The sequence below is a fragment of the Paramisgurnus dabryanus genome, chromosome 5, assembly GCF_030506205.2.
Source record: "Paramisgurnus dabryanus chromosome 5, PD_genome_1.1, whole genome shotgun sequence".
In the NCBI taxonomy this organism is placed as follows: domain Eukaryota; kingdom Metazoa; phylum Chordata; class Actinopteri; order Cypriniformes; family Cobitidae; genus Paramisgurnus; species Paramisgurnus dabryanus.
In genome coordinates this window covers 13,110,653-13,132,553 of record NC_133341.1, presented here as the reverse complement: position 1 = coordinate 13,132,553, position 21,901 = coordinate 13,110,653, and the positions used below count along the sequence as shown (strand labels likewise).

The window sequence follows — 21,901 nt, the reverse complement described above, 5'->3', positions numbered from 1 at the left end:
AACAGGCGGGGGGTAGTTGTAACACTTGCTAATAATTAAGTTTGCAGGCAAATATTTAAATACTATTTTATACAAAATAAATATATAAATAAACAGCAGTGAATTTCAAGTGATACACAGCACTGGTGAAGCAGTTTAGTGTCAGACAAAATCTCAGACTGTTTCCTTCTGTATTAGTCATCAGCAGTATGCAACTGCTAGAGAGCTCTCATATTCTTGCTTAATGCCATGGTGAACCCTGACATACTTTCTGAGCTGTATACCCTGTCTGATCTCTCCATCCTGTGCACTTTGCTGAATCTATATGATCTCACATGGTTGCTGGCACTGCTGTGCTGTATCTGCACTTTGTGATCAGCGTGCAGATACGTTATGCGCACTTCATGACTCCCCACAATGTGCAAAGATAAGCATTTACATCAGTGACCGATAACAGAAGTTTGTACTGCCTCATTCTGCTGCAGAATGAACTGGTTACAGAGGTCTTATTTCTACCATCAAACTGGTTGAAGTGGCATAGCAACTGTTTTTAATAAAATAATCATGTCATTTGTCGAATGCTGGGTATTGGAAAAAGTGGGCAGGTGGAGAAAGGACATAAGCCCTTGAGGCAAACGGCCATGCAGTTATCATTTTAGTAGAAGCCTGGCTGTGTCCGACTGTACCTGTATGGTATTGGTCCAGTGATTTTGCTAGGTTAATGATTTTGGGGATGTGGCACAAATGTTGTTATATGCGTCACTGTACTCTTTATTTTTATAAATAGATTTGAATAAAACGAATAGAAATGATTCAATGTTAATGTACTGCAACACTTGTTGCCAGCAGAACTCTGTCACACCTCTCAATTTGCTTTCTTCTTTCTCTTATGAATTACACTGTATGTTATTTCTCGGTCACACCATATAAAAAAATAAAAAGATGTATCCCAGTAACATAGTGGAGTGTTTGAACAACACAAACACTTTAAAGCAATGGTGCTTTATATAAAGTAGCGGTTGTCTAGAGGGACTAGAAGTACATACTACAGTGAATTTCACACAATTGTAAATCCATACTCGAGTCTCGTACAAGAAATTTATTTTCATGCAATGATTTTTCTGTGCTTTAAGGTATTAAACAGTGGGTCTCCATCCAAATGCAGTTCAGGGTGGCTAAACAAGCATGAGTTTGTTAGGCAACAAGTGCAGCATTGTGGGTCCCCTTTGTGTCAGGGCCCCTTCTTTTTCTGTGGACGGTTCTGTGACTCAGCAAGCTGTTAATGGGAAAAGGCTTGCCAGTCATACGTTGCCAGGATTCATTCACCCTGGAACTGATGGAAAAAGTGTTGTGAAGGCATGGCGCCCCTCTCTGCATCATGTTGGTTCAGAAATCCTTGCCACCTGGTAGGCGATCAATACTTGCATTCATTGAGTTTCACATTTGGCTGCAGATTGGATGCTCAAGCTAGGTGCTGCTGGATATAAAAATGTGTGGTGTTTTTGGACCTTTATAGTCATTGTTAGCCCACACTCTTTTGTCGAAAGCAGTGAAGTTTTTGTTGTAGTTGTTCTAGAATCAGTTTATTCGATTTTTACAGTTTATTGCATCGTCTATGAAGATTAGGGCTGGGTATCGATTCAGATGTTCCAGATCGATTCGATTTCGATTCACAAGCTATCAAATCGAGTCGATTCCGGTTCTCAGGTAGGTTTTTATACTCGATTCTCGATTCAACTCAATGAATATAGATTTAATACACATACTATATTAATAAAAAAGAACAGTGAACAGCAGTTTACAAGTGGGTAATTAATAAAAAGAAATTAAAAGCCACAACACGTCTTGCTTGTGAAATCTAAAATGCTTCCATTCCTCAGTTCAATGTTTGCGGAAATAAATATGAAAAAAATAATTTTTAATCGACCACGTTTTAAAAAACGATTAATCGAAAAATCTATTTTTTTGCCCAGCCCTAATGAAGATGTTTTATATTTCTGTCTGCATAGTTTACCCACAATAAAAATGTATTTACTTAGTCTTTCACAAAGCTGTCATACCGCTTTAGAAGACTTGTAATGTGCAAATGTGAACATACACACAATCGAGTCCTTTTTTGTAAACCTTAGCTCATTCAGGTTTTTGGAAAGCTCATGGTAGAATAATTTAAATACCATTGTAGCCCTTCAATAAATATAAAGGATAATGAATGCATCTTTATTTTTAAGATCATGAAGTGTTATATTATGATTCTCACATTTCTTTTCAAAACTTATACAATGGTTATACGGTGATTTATAGTCAAAATGCGGTCAGCAATTTGGAAATGCTGCCTTTATGTGGTTGTGTGCATTACTTTGTCTTCGCAAGTCACTTTATAACCATGTCAAAATAGCGAAAGTGAAGCTGCTCTTCAGCTAGGGTTTAGATCACTAACCTAATAACATTTCAGCTAACCCAGTTTTTATTTGTGTTTTTGTTTGGCAGGTGGTTTCTCCATGGTGTTTCTGGCCCGTACACACAGCGGTGTAAGATGTGCCCTGAAAAGGATGTATGTGAACAATGTCCACGATCTGAACATTTTTAAGCGGGAGATCACAATTATGGTAAGTTTTGTAATGATGGGGTTTTTGTACAATACATAGTCAAAGGTATGTGGATGGTGCCCCTTCAAATTATGTGTTTGACAAATCCTGTAGAAGTCATACATTGAATACATAATGAATAACAGAATTGGTTGTAATGAAAATGTTTCAACGTATCCTCTTAATCATTTATAGCTAGACTCACTCAAAATCATTCAGTGTAATTTCTTATTTTCTGTGTTTTTTGTGTGCCCCACACAGAAAGAATTGTCAGGCCATAAAAACATAGTGCGGTATCTGGACTCAACCACCAGTGCAGTGGGAGACAGTGTATGGGAGGTTCTGATTCTCATGGAGTATTGCAAGGGTAATAGAGCTTTGTTGTGTTCTCTCTCTCTCTTTTTCTCTCTATCTCTCTCTTTCTCTCTCTCTTTCTCTCTCTATCTATCTCTCTCTCTCTCTCTCTCTCTCTCTCTCTCTCTCTCTCTCTCTCTCTCTCTCTTCTCTCATATACATGCATGACTTGCATTCCCATAATTACAAGCTTATACATGAATCGCAATAGATCCCTTAGTTGCTGACTTAACAGTTACTTTCAATGCTACCTCATGATGTCTGTTATTAATAATTAAGAATATAATTTTTGACAGGGAGTTACATTTTTGCTATAGTCACATTTATCGATTTGTTACTAGTTACTAAAGCATTGTTGAAGTTATTCATATAGCATAAGACTTGATTATAATATTTAGTTGCAAAGTCGACATAGACTGGTGCCTGAATTTTCCTAATTTTCACAAAAGTTTTATGCCTTACAAAAAATTTTCTTCTTAAAATATATAAACGTACAATATATTAAATGAAAGAACAGACCCTCTACTTTCAAACAAACAAACAAAAAAACACGTTTCATCCTACCTTTATTTGTTTTCTTTTATCACCTCTCAAATATGGCTAGGTTTCTTCAAAAACACCTAATTTTGAGCAAAAACCTGAGGTTTTGTGAAGGACTTTCGATAGAGAACTTACATGGACATACAGCTGTTTGCCCTAGGATTTTATAAGTTATGGAAGAGCGCCAACTGTTTATTTAGAAAATGTATTATTTTTAATAGTGATATTGCGGAAAGCTAGCCTGGTTAGCCAGACCTACATCAAGATGTAAGGTCTGGCAACTCTTCACACAAACGGCTCAATGCAAGGGGCGGGATATAAGGTTGTCCCTCAAAATGCCTCTGCACGCAATAGGATAGCGCTATGACCAATCAGAGCAACGAAGAAGGTGACGTAGTTACCGTAACCAGTCGGCAAAACTCCAAACACATCTTTCTTGCTTAAAAAGGACTTCAGTAGGGTTATTTGCTCTTCTCTCAAAGAAAAACATAAGTCTAAGTCCTCCAGAGTCGCGGCCAAAGCCGCTTCAAAAGAAAGCTGTTCGCCAGCAGCAGCAGCCATTCTTTGTTTTCAAGTAGGAACCGTTGCAGCTCTGTCGTCATCATGTTAAGCCCGCCCCACAGACGCTACACACGATGTGATTGGCCTGACCAAATTTTGGTTTTTGGAGCTGTTAAGTGTATTGTGAGTGCCTAGACTAAACCCTGGCAGCAAATATTTTTTGCGGCCGCTAGGGTGCGTCTAGATTTCTAGGCTAGCAGAAAGCCGTAAATACTTGTCATTTGCAGGGAAGAGTTTTTTCTTAATTGACTAATTAACTTTTCAATGGCGGGGAAAGAGTTAATTTTAAGTAAAAATATTTGCTAAAGAATATCCATTGCTTTTGATGCATTGGCATTTAATTCAATGTTGTTCTACACTATTTTAACCAATAGCTCAACAAGTTTCTGTAGCTGGCTACAGTGTAATAGACTTGATGAGTTATATGTATTTATACCACGGGCCTGTTGAATGCTTTATTTTGATTGCTTGAGAAATGTTATTGATTTATTGTTAATGATTGATTTTTCTGTAAAACACACACATAACCTCTCAAATGTCTTAAAAATAGCCACTAGTTTGTGGTAATCGCGGTATAAGTGGAATAATTGAATTTGAAAATTTGAATTATTCGAAAATAATACACCCCCGTGGTGTAACCGCGACTTCGCTTTGCGCCGTGCCGCATTACCACCTTGGGTGTGCATTATTTCCGAATAATTTAACAATTACTCCTTACATACAAGTTCACCAAATGTTATATCAAATGTGATTCTGCTGTGTTTGTTAATCGACTCATGTTGCTGTCCAGCTGGTCAGGTGGTGAAGCAAATGAACCAGCGCCTGCACGTAGGATTCACTGAGGCGGAAGTGCTCAGTATATTCTGTGACACTTGTGAAGCTGTTGCCAGACTACACCAGTGCAAAACTCCAATCATCCACAGAGATCTGAAGGTACAAGTTGCCAAGTTAGCGATATTCCAGAATGCTTTTAACCACTTCCATATGGGTGAAAATCATTTGCATAGTTAATTTCCTACATAGTGCAATACTTTACTAAAGGTAGAGTCGGGCTGTGCTTTTTTTATCGTAGTGATTTCATAATCACTCAAAAGGCAGTTTTTTGCATAAACTAATTCATTTAAAGATGTTTAAGAAAAATATTGACTATTGCAAATTAGCATTTATGCATAACATACTTTGTCTTGACAGCTTTAACTGTTGAAGTATATCAATTTTCATTTCTGTTTGTTGTGTCATCTTTTTTACATGATCTTTGAACACAAGATGTTCAAATAACTAGTTTCAGCCGGTTCACTTCCTCTTTTTGTGTATTTTGAGAACTTTCTGTACATTCATCTTTTAAATATGGATATGCAGAAGATGCTGATAATTTAATTTTGTTTGACAAATATCAGTGCCGCAATGAGACAATATAGTGGTTTATAACATTTTTCTCTTTGTATCAACAAATGTAAGACAGATTTGAATGTATGTGTTGACAGGTAGAAAACATCCTGCTAAATGACCAGGGACACTACGTCTTGTGTGACTTTGGCAGCGCTACACATAAAGTGCTCCTTCCACATAAAGATGGAATAACTGCTGTGGAGGATGAGATTAAGAAGTAAGACTGTATCAACAACACTACACCACACTATAACTAGTTGTCATGTGGCACAATTTTTTGCATGTGACCCCAAATTTGGCGTTTCGGCCATGAGTCGAAAAAGTGTAACTCTTTTGAAAACTTTTGATATTCACACTCCAAGGAATATTTCTGTACTTTGGTTCCAATCGGGCAAAAAGCCTAGGACTAGTTCGGAAAAGTTTGTTTCTTTCTATAAGGCACTTGTACCATTCCAAGGCGTAAGCCTCTTTCACAGTAATTTACACAGTTTTTTAAACAACTTTGGTAAAGAAATGTAAACGTTGAAGGTGCTCTAAGCAAATTCACGCGTTTTAGACCATAACACATTTTTTGTTACATACAGCAAACATCTCACTATCTGCCTGTCCGCTGATCAAACTGTAAAAAAAAACGCGATCTCTGTAGACAGCCCAGGCTCCACAAACTGTAATAAAAACAAAGTGGCCAAACCTACCACCAGAAACCATAACAAAGTGTTCCAGCCAATAAACGATAAGAAGGATTTGGGGGTGGCGGTTTGGCAGGAAAGCACGGAAGGGGGGGGGGTTTGTTTGAAAACAGTTCAAACATAAAAAAAGTTTTGCAGCAACCAATCGGAAGGCGGAAACCTCTGCTTGAGAGGAGTTCAGAGAATGCATTCAAGCGTCCACTACACCTTTTCTATAGCGTCGTTTGCAGGGCAGCCAGAGCTTTTCTTGACGCTCTCGCCACTGGCGGTGTGAAAGCACATTAAGGCAACAAGTCAGCTGCCTTAGTTTTCGACCACAGCCTTAGTAGTTTCAATCTCAATTAGTGCAGCAATATCAAATGCATATTTATTTTGTAAGAATATGTTAAGACAATGTAATAGATGTTATGTGTTGCAGTCTGGATCTTATGAGTTTTGGGCCCTAAAACATAGGTCAAACACACAAAAAGGTAGAGAATTCCTAAAGTGTTCAGCAGTAAAGTCCCATCCCTGTCCTACATACAATAATAAAATTATTTTATTAAATGTGTTAAATGAGCAGAAAATGTACATTTTGTTTATGTAATCCTCTTATAAAACCTCTTAAGATTTTGACTTTTGTTGCTTGTTCTGCTGCCAAGAAGGCAGTGTTTTTAATCCTTTGTTTCCGTTCCACTTTGCTAAGGTACACAACTCTTTCATATCGTGCCCCAGAGATGATTAACCTGTACCAAGGGAAAGCCATCACCACAAAGGCTGATATTTGGGTAGGCACCAAACACAAGCACAGAGTCATATTCTTTCAGTCTTTCTCTCTTCCTCACCCCCACCTTCTTAGCTCTCTTGTTCCCTTTTTACTCCCTCTCTCCCAGTCTCTCTCTCTCGCATACATACGCAGACATGCTGGAGAGCTGGTTTGGTCAGACTGACATGACAAGCGCAGATGCCAAACCGGTTTCCGTCATAAATAAGGGGGTGTGCAGTCCTTCAAATCCTGGCTTTTGTTTCAAAGCTGGTCCTTTGTTGATGTTTTTATGCTTCGGTTTCTAAAAAAATCTAGTTATATTTCAGGCCTCGCTTATGTACAAATGAGTATAAGTTGCATCTGTGATTGTATGCCAGTTCACACTGTCCCAACAAATGCCATTTCACAACAGTTCCAGTATTTGTTGGATGAGTGTGTTAGCCCTGTGTGTTTGGTGGGACCATGTGAAAATGAAGTGGTTTCTAAATCAAGGATCCAATTTTTAAGTATATGAAAAGCTTTTGCTTAAGACCGTAAAAAAGATGTGCAAGGGTCAAGATGCATTCAGTTACATATCAAGCATGTTTACGAGAGCTAAAGTGCGGTTATGTGCTCACAGGGTTGATGGAAAGCCGTAAAGAAAGGGCCGACTCGCTTCCTGGTATCTGGCTGTGAAGTAAAGACAGGATTGAGGGCCTCATGAAGGCAAACTTCCTCTTTAAATCTGACATGCTGTGCAAGAGATAGCATAGCCTCTCATTTCGTCCCTCCTCTAGCCAAACAAATCCTGGACATTTGAACGGAAAATTTTCTCCCAGCAATTTCACGGAAAGTCGTTTAAAGGAAAGATTCCTTTGTAATAAATGTCACAGATGGAAGCAGTTCATGGTCAACTTGCTTGGATAGGAAGAGGAAATGTATGACAATAGTTCCTGCACATTTGCTTCTTTAAAAATAGAAAGAATTTGTCTGCGAGCAGCTGTCCGCTCCACAAGTGTTGTCACAGTGCACTCATTTGAAAAATGCAAAAATAAAATGTCTTATGTGTGACTTAATTTTATGGGGAATTTCAGAATGTTGTTTGTCTTTTTTCTCTTTCATTTTCTCTCTCTTGCTCTTAGGCACTTGGATGCTTGTTGTACAAGCTGTGTTTCTTCACACTTCCGTTTGGGGAGAGTCAAGTCGCCATATGTGACGGAACCTTCACTGTTCCGGACGGTTCAAAATTCTCATCCAAGTTGCACTGTTTAATCAGTAAGCAGCTTTCGAAGATTCCCAAGAGATTTCAAAATTATTGCTTTGTGAGAAATTGTTAAACACGAATGTCTACATGAGGGCTGTTGGGGAGTTTTGTGACTTTTAAATAATGGTTTAGTTATGCAACAGCACCACCTTCTGGTAGTACAGAAGGTCCTGCATGCCCCTGTTTTTTGCTCACCCTAATGTTCATTTACAGCCATCTGTTCTGCTATAGTCTTTATGTGTACATGGTCAGCTGAACTACATTCTTTTTACAGGATACATGTTGGAGCCTGATCAAGAAAAGAGACCTGACATCTATCAAGTGTCTTACTTTGCCTTTCGGTTAGCTAGAAAGGAGTGCCCTGTGCCAAATCTCTTTGTAAGTCACTGTACATGTAGGGAAAGCTAAGTTGATAATATGTTGGCTTTTTTTCTTGGCATCAATTAAAATTCGTAATGAATGTTTGATTTTGTTTTCTGCCAAACAGAGTTCCCCCCTTCCCACTTCATTGCCAGAGCCCCTTACTGCTAGTGATATTGCTGCTAAGAAGAGCCAGACAAAGGCCAGGTAACAACTGTGAATATTTAGTGGGAAGTGCAACAAATCATTTATGCAGCTTCTTCTCACATTGCGTTTCTTTATCAGAATAACAGATTCAGTTGGACCAACAGAAACATCAATCGCACCAAGGCAAAGACCAAAAGCTGCAAATAATGTTCTGCCTTTGTCCAGCTCTGTAACTCCTGTGAAAATGACTGTACCCTCAGGTACGGTTAGCAATGGCCAGAAAGGTGAGCAAATGGAGAGGTAGAAGAGTTTTAGTTTTGTTTTGTTATACGTCTTGCTTGGTGATAAATGATCTTTGTTTGTGTTTGTTCTTGTCTTAGCTCCTGGTAATGGCCAGCAGTCAGCTACGCAAATGCCAAGCAGCAGTCAACAAAACAGAGTTTTACAGCAGCTGCAGCCTGGAGATCTCCGACTCCAACAGTTACATCATCAACAACAACAACAGCAACAGCAGCACAACATGCACCATCAACAAATCGCAGCACAGCAGCTACATTACATGCAACAGGTAATGAATGTCTCTGGTAATGAGCACCAATGTGCACAGTTGTCAGGTCTTATTCAAAGGTTTCAGGAATTACTAAAGGACCTGGTGATAGAAAAGAAAACATTAATTTCTTCATTCCCAAGCACAAAAACTAAGAAAAAAACAGAACTTTTATTTGTGATATATTCATATGATCCTTGTTTGGATTGAACACTACTGCTATTGAGCATGATGCCTGCTTGTTTACACATAATAAACTAAACCTAAAACATAGTGGCATTGTACTTATATCAGGTCTTTTTAAGGTTTCTATAAAAAGTTTGCTTTTGGTGTTTATAAAAAATGACTTGATGTCCTTTAGTACCTTAATCCTATGCATTAAATTTCATTAATTATGAGTATGTTAAAAGACAAAATGGGTCTTTTAAATGAGTAGATGAATAGTTTTTTTTTATACATCCAGCTGGCAATTCTTTTTAAGGTGAAATAATATTATTTTATGTCATTGCAGCTCCTAACACATAGGTGGTGCTATGAGCTTTTGTTTAAGTGTTATCAGTTTACAGCTTATTCCATTACAGATGGCCACTGGTCTGTCAGCTCTCTAAAACTACAAGCTTTCTTGTATAGAAAAGTGCCTTTATTTGTTCATTCATTTTCACAGGAGAGCAACTGTTTAGATTTTTAAAAGCTATAACTTTGTTATTTGATTGGTGCTCCATCAAAAAAAGTCATGCAATATGTAATTGCATATTAAATGACTTTTTGTTTATATAGGTTTTATATAGGTTTTTATGTACAAATTATTCAAAGGTTTAGAAAATCTAGTTGGCAGCGCTGGCATAGTCCATAGTTTTGTGTTATATACAGTATGAGTGCTTCTTGCATGTTTAATTCCTTTAACCTTTCTCTCGATAAAATTTTTTGCATAATGGTTCTACACTCAATATCACAAAAACATTCATATACAGTGGTGTTAAAAAGGTTAATTAAGTGCAACAATTGTATAGAGTTTTTTTCCTTATTTTAAATGTATTGAAAACATTACACATTCAATTCCAACTCAAAGCATTAACAAAATGTATCAAGTCTGTCTTGTTCTTTTAAAGCAGGGGTGTCAAACTCAAGGCCCGTGGGCAAAATCTGCTCCGACCCCTCATTTTATGTGGCCCATGAGAGCTTACAAATTATTTTACCTTTATTATAAGTTTTATTTTTGCAGGGTATTTCCATTTTTTTTTTTTTTTGGACGGCGAAACTAATTTTTGTTCCACCAAAAGTTTTTTTTAATTAAATGTAATTAAAGAGTGAAAATGTTGAAGATTGCAGGAGCGACAGCGAGCAAAGAGCCCCGCCCCCCGCACGCACACACTCTATAAACTAAGTGCCATGGTATGCAGCCTCCGGAGGTCACATTTGCACGAAATTATCAATTATAAAGTTTACTATTATTCTTAACTAATTGTAATTTTTTGTAATATGCTTATGACTTGCGAATGTAAAGCTCAGTTAACTTAAATAAACCAAGCTTGATTACGTATTCAGCCTGCATATGCGACCTCCGGCCTTCGGATTAAGAAACGCAAGTATCTGCGCTCTCTCCCGTGGGCACTCATTCACGTATTCATCAAAATAGATACAACAGTAAAAGTTGGAAGACCAAATCCAGCGAGGAAATGTTTTCCATCTTGTTTACACATGTTTTGCTATGTCCATCTGGGATTAGTTTATAACGCGTCTTTTTTTCCGCTAATATCTGATTCCCAAACTTACAACTTATTTTAACCAATTAATTTTGATGAATAATTGAAACTAATGACATGTACACCCCTGCAATTATGAGACAACATTCAATCAGTCACTTACAGCCAGGTAAAAATCAAGAAAGTGGCCAAGAAATGGTGACAAGGAGAGTGACAGGTATCTGTGTCTGATAAATGGATGGCCTATAATGTGGTGGAGGTTGTAAAACTCTTTATTGATATCTGAGAATGCCGCTCGTTTTATTACCTGCACAATAAAGGATAACTGAGAAATCAGAGAGTATGTGCACTTTGTCATTATTTGTCCTGCGCTTCTACTTTTAAAGCTAGGTATTATTTTAGTTAATAACAAAACCAGCAGTTATCGAATGCAAATGTAATTATACAATGTAATAAAAGAGTTGATACATTTATATAGTCTTACAAATACAACCTGCCTTTTGAGAGCAACCGTAGCGCTGATGTGGTACGGGATGAAATTAAGTTTGACACCCCTGTTTTAACGGGAAGCAAAGAAAACAAATATTAAGCTGTTCAAAAAATAGCAGTGTTAACATATTTTTCTCTGTAGACACTTAGGATTTAACTTTACTTTAAACTTTTAAATTACTAATATGTAGTTGCATAACCATTGTTGTTTATAACAGCTGCACATCTGTTTCAAATCGAGTCCACTTACTTCCAGCACCTAGAAACAGGTATTTCAGCCCAAGATCCACAGTTCCTGTCAATTTTTAGGTTTTGCTTCAGAAACTGCATTTTTAATGTCACCCCACAAATTTTTATTGGGGTACAGATCAAGTGGACTTACCTTACAAAATGTTATGCCATGTTTCTTTGGGCCAGTTGATGTGTTGATTTGATTCTGCTCATGCTTTTTATCAACAATGGTGCTTTACAGACGTCCAACGTCAATTTATACATTTTACCCTCTCAAATCAACTTTTTTTAGTCATTCAAGACATTCACATGGAAATTCGCATCATGAGAGGGGCTTCTGCGACTCCGCTTTCTTCTTGTAATGACGTCACTACTAGAGCAAGCTCCTGTTTGGATAACTTTGGATAACTAAGTTGATATTATTTAACTTGTGCATTTTCCGTGCAATGCTCAATTCGCGTCATTCGCGAAATAGACTCCGCGTGACCTCCAGACGCTTGAAACGTGTCTTTACATTGACTTACCATTGAAATCATTCATGCCAGACGCTCTACTTGCGTTTGGTGTGAACGCAGCATACAACTCAGAACAAGTAGTGTGGATATCATTATCCATAGGTCTGTTGTTTTTCTATGACACTACTACATTTGTAAGTAATTCATTTCCAATGCCGAAATATTACTGTTACTAATAACAGTAGTTTATTAGGTTACTGATGTTGCACTGCTATTAAAAAATGTGTATATGCACAAAAATGATTACAATAAGATGAATAAAAAAGTTATAATGTATAGGTGGTAGTTACCAACAACAATGAATACTCACTCTGTCTTTTTTCTGTCTCTTTCTGTCTCAGTATCAGCAGGCCATGCAGCAAAGTCTTCAGATGCAGCAGCAGCAGCATATGCTTCAGCAGCAGATGATGATGCAGCAGCCCATATATCAAACCCAGCAGCAACAGCAGGCTCACTACACCGCCCTGGTGAGACCCCTCACACACCTGGAACATCAGTGGCAGGGCTATTTGTTTACTTTAAAAGGAGGACTCTGCCAGATTTGAATAGATGCGTTTCTAATGGGGATGCGCCTGAATACGAGAGAACCTTTTTCATAAATTAACCTTGTGAAGAAATAACACTAACATGTAGCACTCGACAAGATGGAAAAAGGTTTTATTTTTTCAATTGTACAACTAGATTCTGTGACGAGTGTCAGTAGGTTATATTGTATTTTTAATGAATCGTTTTCGTAGAAGTCTGAAATTAGACCGTCTTTGCTTTAGATACTAATTTGGCCCCACTCACTGAAGCAGGTTTCTGTGCCAGACAGTATTCCTGTCCAAGTCGCCCAGTCATAACTGTCGATAATTCCATTGAAATGTATTTACGCTAAACGAGGAAATGACTTTTTTACTAAATACATAATGTTAAGGCGGAGCAATTTTTAGCTCATTTTCCACCGAATGGTTACCATCTGTTTAATTTCAGATGCAATCTGCTCCGTGCAAAACCATCAGGGGATTGAATAGGGCGGTGAAATCGACCGATTCTCCGTGTTAAATCGTAACATATGAGGCAATTACACTGTAGGGAAATACATTGATGGCCTCTGTGGCGATCTTTCTCTATCTGTGTGACTCTTTCTGTCTCACTGATTTAATGGTTATTTTAAATGGAGAAAAAAAACACTCGAAATACAATATTTAATTCCTTTAAATTTTTTTTATTCAAAATCTTAAGCTTTTTTATAAAAGTTATAATAAAAGTATACAATTAAATATTTAATTGTCGTTTCGGTAACACTTTACTTGAAGGGGTGTTCATAAGACTGACATGACACATTTCATGAACATGAAGGAGATTTTATACACATTTATGACAACTGTCATTTGTTCAATTATGTCATTTTTAATCCAAATATGACTTTGTTTGAATTGTCTTTGTTAAGACAACTTGACATAAACGAAAACATCATAACTTGTCATAAATCTGTCATAAACATGACATAACAGAATAATTATCAAACTTAAGAAACTTCCTAGCTTTATGGGTTAACATTACTTTAAACTGTCATTTAAATGTCTTTAAGAGTTAATACGCTGTCAAATAATTTTAAAAACCTTAACCAAATGTTATAGGCACGTCGAAATATTATACCTAATTTACTGTACCTAACTATGTATGTGCATAATACATAAAAAAACTGACAACTTATAGAACTTGTTATTCCTCACACAAAGGGTTCTGAAATTTAACTTAATGTTATTAACTTTCCAGTGATATGGCCCCAACGCTGCATGGCTTAAACCATTATTGTACTGTTTTCATTAAATTTTAGGTCTCCAATCGGTCTCCAAATGCAATAAAGTACAATTTTATCAATTTTAATTATTATTATTGTTATTATTATTATTATTATTATTGAATGATTGATTGTATTTGTTAAACAAATGGAGGAAACTTTAAAAGAATTCTTAACTGAAGAATATTCATGATGTTGTTATAAAACTATTTGACAGAGTATTAACACTTAATTAGATTTTGATGACAAATTATATTTGTACCACTGTAGTTCAAGTCAAGAAAAACATTCATGACGCTGTTATAAAACTATAAGACTAAAGAATAACACTTAATGACATTTTAATGACAAATTCAATTTGTCTCACTAGTAAAAAGTGGTCAGTTATGTTGTTTTGGTAATGGCAAGTTGACATGACACGTTATGAAGTATTGGTTAAAGATGCAATTTGTATAATCCGCGCCGCTAGAGGGCGCCAGATCAAATCAATAACAATGACGTAGATTAATGATGCTCTGAAGCAGGGTGGACTGATGGGATTTGTTGTCTTTAACTCAACCGCTGATGCCCATCAATCAGACGTGAACGAGAAATCATGTTACACATGAGGTAAAGTAATCAAGTTTTATAAATGTTGTGTTTGATGACATCGTTTTTTTTTTCATTATGTAAGGTTTCATGTAATGTTCAAAACGCAATTGTTAGTCATAGATGTTAACAGTATTGGTCCAATATGATGGTTTGTTAACCCAGCAAAGAATTAAGTGTTCAGATGAACAAACTTGCCATAAAAAAAGCGAGTGGCCTGACAGACGCTATTACTTCCGCATTTGTCCACGACACTGTTGTCATGTGGTTTCTACATTAGTAAAGGTTGTAACAAAGGGTAACGTGGATATTAACGTCATTTACAGGCGACTGCACTGCCCCGTGTCACTGTTTAGGGCAGCAATTTTCTCATAATTTTGTCTTTAAAAATTTTACATTAAAAATGACTTAATTGAACAAATGGTACGTGTCATGTCATGATTATGAATGTGTCTTGTCAGTCTTATGAACATCCCTTCAAGTAAAGTGTTACCTTAGTTTCTTTTCCAACAGTGAAATTATTTAGCTGTTTTAAAAACGGTTCACATGTTTTTGTCGCAGTTTAACAGTTTAGTACTTCTCTCTTACAGATGCAGCAGTACCAGCAGGCCTTTTCCCAGCAGCAGCAGTTGTGTGCACAAGTCCAGCAGGTGCCCTGTATCTCCCCTTTGGAGTTTCAGGGCACACTGGGCCCCTATAACCCTGTGGGACCTTCCCCAGTAGAAACCCACTTTGCTAATATCAGGCAAGTGTTTTAAAACCAACATGATCAGGGTTAGCAGATTTTGTTTTAATCAACAAAATATTCACGGTTTCTCTGAGGGCAAGTTAACCCCGGTTTCTGGAATACACCAAAGTATTGTTTTTTTGTAAGATATGTTTGTAAAAACAACTTAAATTTCCCAATATAACTAAGGCATAGTCCTGAATTAATCTAAACTCTGTCTGGGACACCACCTCAAAATGTAGAGAGCTGTATCGGCTCATTAAAATATAACTTTTTTTTATGTTTATTTTATTTTTTGTTATAGTCGAAATCCAGTGTCCACTGGTGAGGTCCTGAGCCCACCACCCCAGACTGTCAGCAATCCTCTTGATATGTCTGGCTGGAACCCATTTGGAGAAGACAACTTTTCCAAACTCACTGAGGAGGAGCTTCTTGATCGAGAATTTGACCTTCTCAGAGCAAGCAAGTGTTTTCGTGTTTCTTTACATAAATCCTGACTATCTAAAATGAAGAAGTGGCTTCACATTCAGTTGTTTGCATATTTTAAAGCCACAATTTTTGCCTTGTACAATTTATACACACACACACACACATTGAGCACAAATATTTTATTATTAGTTGTTTATTTGAACATCTCTTGGCTTATATGTGACCCTGCCAGGCTAAACTCTAATAATGAAATTATGAGATAAAATGCATCAAAATTAGAATTTGATATATTATGCATATCATTCTTCACCCTCTCCAGCAGAGGGCGTACACACCCTTCCGTACAATACTTTGTGCTAACGCCTTTTGTGTGTCTGATTTCTTCCCTACAGAAAAGCCAGTAGAGAGATCTGTCAGCATGGAGTCCAGCAGTATAGACAGACAGCAGCCGGTACTGCAGCCCTCACGTGAGGATCCTTTTGGCTCCGTGCCCTTCCTGGCCAACGCAGGCAAGTTCTAGCAGCTGGCTCTCAAAGGACCCTCACCAGAGCCCCCGCCCTCTTTCTCGCTCCGCATCTCTGTGCTCCCCTACTCCTCCTTCTCTTCCCAAACCCCTTTCTGTTCCTGGATGTGGCCTCTACAACGCAATTCATTGTCACATCTGGCGCCATTTATTCTGCTTTGAAGGGATACATTTAGCAAGCTGCGCTTTTGTAATTATTTAAATAAACCCTGTGTGTCTTAAAAATATTCTGCTTTTTAAAGTTTATAAGGTATTAATAAGCTTACAGTATAATCAGGTATGCACATAGATTTAGATATTCTTACCAATCCAACAGGCCAGAGATAGTAAAAACTAGTAAATACTAAAATGCAAGCATAGAAATAGATTTTATAGACTACAAATGTAATACAACTATAGACTTATCTAGACAGGACATGTTGTTTTAAGTGGTCTTTTTGTATTCACTATTGCTCTCATTGTTGCACCTCCATGTTTGTTGCCAGTGCTTTTGTGTTTTCTTTTATAGTTTTCTTTTTTTAAGTTTTAAAGCTTTGACTTCTGTTTGTCTAAGCACTTTTTAAACAGTGGGAAATTCTTTGTGAAGTATTCTTGCTTTTCAAATCTGCATTGTTTCTTTTTTAAGATTTAGTTTTAACAAAAAATGGTTAAGGGCACATGTCATATTATGTGTACATTTAAATCTAATTTCCATGTGTAGTGAATTTCGAAGTGTGAATTGTATTCTGGAGTTGGTCCATTTAGTTTAGCTAACATTTTTACCAGTCGTTTTGGCATTTTCTTTCTTTTTTTTAAATTGTGCTGCATTTTCTTTAGTTTAAGGTAATTTTCTTTTTGTTTCCATCCATTTTGGCATTTACATATTTTGGTAAAAGGCATCAGGTTGGCATGACAGAATAGCTTAAAGCTACTGCTAATTCTTGAGCGACCGAATTTTCCTTTTTTTTTTTTTTTTACATTTTTTGCTCATCAAATCAGTTAGCTACTTTGTGCTTGAGTTGTCAATAGCAACAGCGAGTGCCAAAAGTTCTCAGGTACAATTTTTGTGGACCTCAGACTAGAAAATTTCCAGCGATCCTCATACTTACTTTGTTTACTTTGTAAACATGCCAATTTTTTTGGAGAGTTTAACACAAGCCTCTCTCCAGTGTTAGAGTTGGCTTTAAACTCCTCGTTGAGCCTTGTTTTTCATTCCTATAATTTACTGTGAAGATACTTTAGGTTGCCAATTGAGGGAACATTGGCAGGTTAACTTGGAGGGAGGTTAGCCGAATAATCAAAACTGGTGCATCTACAGAAGCAACATGAGTTGGCAGCCCCTTTTTGCATTTACCCTTGCATATTTTGATGTCTTATTATTATTATGTAGCTTATGCTAGAACTTCTTCTGGTCACAGATAATGTTTTCCATAGAAAACGCTACTTTGAAGGATGTACGAGGCTTTTTATTTGTACATTAACTACACCACAGACATATCCCATGCCACTGTTGCTTTCTCATAACGGTAGCGTTGAGCCTTAATTAACGGCAAATGTTACATGTCAGCGTTTACATGCTTGTTTACTAAAATGTTTTTGTTCTCAACGGTAAGTTGATCATAAAGTTTAGTGAATCCATGTTTTGGATTCTTAATCTTTATGCACTCATTTCATCACCCACTCAAGTTTAATTTTCATTTTATATGTCTGGTAACATGGCTTGTATCGTGTTTTATTTTCTAATTCTAATGTGTTTGTTACCATTTGTGTATTAGATAAAGACAGCCATTCATTGTGAGACATCTTGACTGAGTGGGATATTGGTGGATATTACAGAATAAATAAATCACTTGTATTAAAAGACTATTGAGCCATATTGTGTACTATGCAAGTGTAAGCAGAACAAACATGTTGAAGATCTTACCGAATTCACTTACATATAAAACGTGGAGGTATAAGTTACTTTTTTATAGATTTATTACTAGCTTTTCAGGACTAATACTAAAGCTACACAGGCTGCAATTTCTTTAATACGATCAGCTTTCATCTCAAACCTTATGTAAATCACGGTACAGGTGTCTCTGCAGTACTGTATATGTTTCTCCTGTATATGATATTTGTGCAGCAGATCAGAAGTTCATAGCTTCATCATTCCTCAGTGACCTGCCATCTACATACATGCATACATACAACATCAGTTGCAACAAGTTGTTAATGTCTTGGATCAACAAACTGATGTAAATATTAATGTATAATAATGTATAATTGAATGTTTCTTTTAAAATGCTAATTATAAATAAAGCCTATTAAAAAGCAATGTTATATTTGTTGATTTTGTTACATTAGTTTGGCTAATACTTTATTAATAAAGTTGTAATGTCTTCCACCTTTACACCACGGGAGCAAGATGTTTCTCTTTTTAATATTAACTTGGCTGTCTTTGTCTAATGTTTATTTATTTCAAAACATGCATGGGGTCAAATTAACCTAAAGTTTGTTTTCCTTTCCCAAAAATGTTTCATTTTTTTGTTTTTATATAAGGGACAAAGACTAAGTCTAAACTTTCATAGTTCACTTTGTTAGTCAGCGTTAGTTGAATGCTACATTAACAGTGTTGGGGTAACGGATTACAAGTAACTCGCATTACGTAATAATATTACTTTTGTGAAGTAACGAGTAAAGTAACGCATTACTTTATAAATGTACACATTAATATTTGAGTTAAAAAGTAATGCGAGTTACTTTTCAGTTTAATTAATTCAATTTAAAGATAAAATAATGTACTGAATTAAACTGAACATATTAATGTAGAATTACGCACTATGTGCGCCTGAGCGGGAACTGTTTGAGTCAGAAACCGAGATGGCGGACCAGAGCTTGACATTTTTGAGATCATAAAAAACACCTGCAAGGTCTGAAAGAGATAAAGCCTCAGCCAAGTAAGAAAAAGTAACGCAAGCATTACTTTCCATTAAAAGTAACGCAATTAGTTACTTTTTTGGGGAGTAACTTAATATTGTAATGCATTACTTTTAAAAGCAACTTTCCCCAACACTGTACATTAATGTTATCATTACATAAAAAATCTATCTTTAATCTGTTCATAAGTAAAATACTTTTAAGTGCATCATGACCAATTTTCAAAATCTTTGCACTTTTTCCTGATATGCTACAGCAATAGAAAAGAATAGTTAAATGAGACACTATTATTAAGTATATTTTGTTTTAAATGTGATTGTCAAAGCAGCATACAGTGCAGAAGAGTCCAAATGTCAGCTCCAGTTTATGAGCTGTAGTTGATTTGTAATTGTGTGCTTAAGCCCATTGTTAAACCAACATTAAGCAAGTAATTTATTTTGGGGGAAAAGTCGTCATTGAATAATCTCTAATAAGAACCATATATAAATATATTCAGCCTGCATTTAAGTTGCATTTAAGCATTTGGTCACGTGAGGTAAGACAAAAAGAACTTTCAAATCTATTGTGTGAACCCTGTTCCTAAATCATTTGCATATATTGTGAAGACGAAAAGACAATCAGCTTAGCATCTGCTGAGCTGTGTGAAGGAGGTTCTGGGTAATCCTTTGGATGGATATGTGGCTTTCAGGGCAATAGAACATTTCCATTATGTTCCATATTCAACCAAAGCAGGCAGAAGTTTTCCTAGAGTGTGTAATCGGATGGGCCTGGAAAAGGACACTCAATAAATTTCTTCTTCTGCTCAGGATCTTCTTATATGATTAAGGACGTTCCATTATGCCGCCCTTTGGATTGTTGTATAGTATGCCAAGTGGTGGCCGTGATTAGATACGTTGTAATCCGGATAGTCTAAACAGATGCTGTCTTACATTTCCTTCTTCTTAAACCACCAGGATTTCTTCTCCCTTATGGTACCAATACCCTTTTACCCAGCCTCAATTCTTGCATATATATTGTTATTAGAATAACGGTAGTAATTGTTGTTTTTCAGTGCTGTTTAATTAATTCACTGAAGTTTGTTTTATTTATATATTTTTGGACTTCATCATAAACATAACACAGAGTTTGGCTAATTCAGTGTCTTGTTCTGCCAGTTTGGATGGATTTGCTGATAACAGATCTGCAGCTCTGCCTGCTCAGCAGGGGGAGGATGACAATGTTTAGCCATGTTGTGAATTTCAGTCTTTTGAAATTAGAGCAGTATCTCAATAATTAAACCAAAGTATTGTGATGCATTATATAAAGTTATACTAGCTTCAATTATTTATTTTTAGTGTAATTACTCAATTTCTTTGTAAATCAAATACAGACATAAACTAAAATTAGCATTTTATGTTTTTTTTTTAATATGATCTTTTCGGGATAATAAAAATCTTGCTTTTTAAAGAACTGAGCCGGACGAGGACCAAATACAGTAGCTACCATCTACCCTGCAAAAAAGTTTAGGTGCCTTACATTTTTAAGTTTAATCAAACTGGCAGGCTGTGCTGCTCATTTCAATGAACTATTTTAAATTTGGCTACAGTTAAATTAAATTAAATTATGCAATTTTGAGTTTTGTTTTACTGCATCATAATGCTTTTATCACCAAAATGATATGGCACACTTAAAGTCCCCATGAACCGGAAGTTGCAAACTACTACCGTGTTATTACACATTTCAAGTGAAAGAGAATATTATGCATGGAAAATAGTGGGAGTGGCTTGTGTTTTTCACTGTGCTTTGATTGGATATTGAAAAGTGGGCGTTTTATTCAAAAATAGAACTGGCAACAGACTGACAATTGGAGAGGGCGGAGTTAACGGATGCTCCTGCCCAAGTCATCTAGGAAAGTGTAGAGGTGTGTTCGACTTCATGTGGCGCTGCGCAGACCGGCGGCTGACTTGAAGCAGTGCATTCCGGTTAGTAATTTTGTCCGACTTCAGCTGGCGCTACAGGCACGTGACTGTGTCATATGGTTTTTAAGTACCGCGAGAGCGTTTCGAGAGTAGCCGGCTAACTCAGCCGGTCCAGCTTCTCCAGAGCGGCTGCACGGAGTTGTGATGACGACACAGCTTTATGTGATTGGTCGATCACTGATGGCAACGATCATGTGCGTTTTAAGTTTAATCCAACCTGTAGTTTCACTAATAAACCTTATAAATTCATGTTTTAAAAGAAGAAAATACACTTTAATATGCTAAAATATGTTATATTGTGTCGTGTAATAAAATAAAAATGAAAATAACAAACTCTATTGGTATTTTAATAATATAGGCTTGTTTTCCGTTATTTTCGGGTATGCAGTACAAGCAGCAATTAAAATATTCAATATAAAATGTTTCTGGTTGCAACTTTTTATTAAAAGGTTTGTTTTTATCAAATTCAGCATCTAATTCACTTCATTTGCGATTAAAAACAAGGAAACACGGGGCACACGTCACTACGGCAAGCAGCAGGTGTCCGGCTTGACGGCTCCGTCTTCAGTTCCTCCCTCGACTGCAAGCGGCAAACCTCGCAGATCGGTCTGCGCAGCGCCGGATGATCTCGAACACACCTCAGGTCTCTGTGGAACAAAAAGGGGCGTTTCCCAATTTTGGGGCGTTTTCAAACTGGCATTAGGCGTTTTTAACCACCCAATCAAAAAAGTAAGGAAGCCCTGAAAAGCCATACGTCATTTTTTTATTAGCACCTATTTCAGTTTGAAAATGCCTCAAAATATTAGGAAAAGCTCTTTTTGTTCCGCAGAGACCTCCTTCTCAAAAATGCATTTGGAAATCGCCCACTCAATTTGAGCCAATCTGACAAAGTGGTGGAAAACACCTATTTCAGTT

General features: G+C 36.7%; 1 protein-coding gene across 1 annotated transcript in view; it reads left to right on the top strand.

Annotated features, from left to right (window-relative positions):
• The window catches only part of bmp2k (BMP2 inducible kinase), a 34,005-nt gene that overhangs the window by 9,989 nt on the left and 2,115 nt on the right, over positions 1–21,901 (top strand). The window contains exons 2-15 of the mRNA XM_065266866.2: positions 2,467–2,585; positions 2,826–2,931; positions 4,810–4,952; positions 5,504–5,625; positions 6,783–6,864; positions 7,964–8,096; positions 8,360–8,463; positions 8,573–8,652; positions 8,731–8,876; positions 8,973–9,160; positions 12,419–12,544; positions 15,042–15,196; positions 15,483–15,640; positions 16,000–16,116. Of these exons, the coding sequence (XP_065122938.2) occupies positions 2,467–2,585; positions 2,826–2,931; positions 4,810–4,952; positions 5,504–5,625; positions 6,783–6,864; positions 7,964–8,096; positions 8,360–8,463; positions 8,573–8,652; positions 8,731–8,876; positions 8,973–9,160; positions 12,419–12,544; positions 15,042–15,196; positions 15,483–15,640; positions 16,000–16,116 (1,779 nt within the window). The remainder of the gene's footprint in view (positions 1–2,466; positions 2,586–2,825; positions 2,932–4,809; positions 4,953–5,503; positions 5,626–6,782; positions 6,865–7,963; positions 8,097–8,359; positions 8,464–8,572; positions 8,653–8,730; positions 8,877–8,972; positions 9,161–12,418; positions 12,545–15,041; positions 15,197–15,482; positions 15,641–15,999; positions 16,117–21,901) is intronic.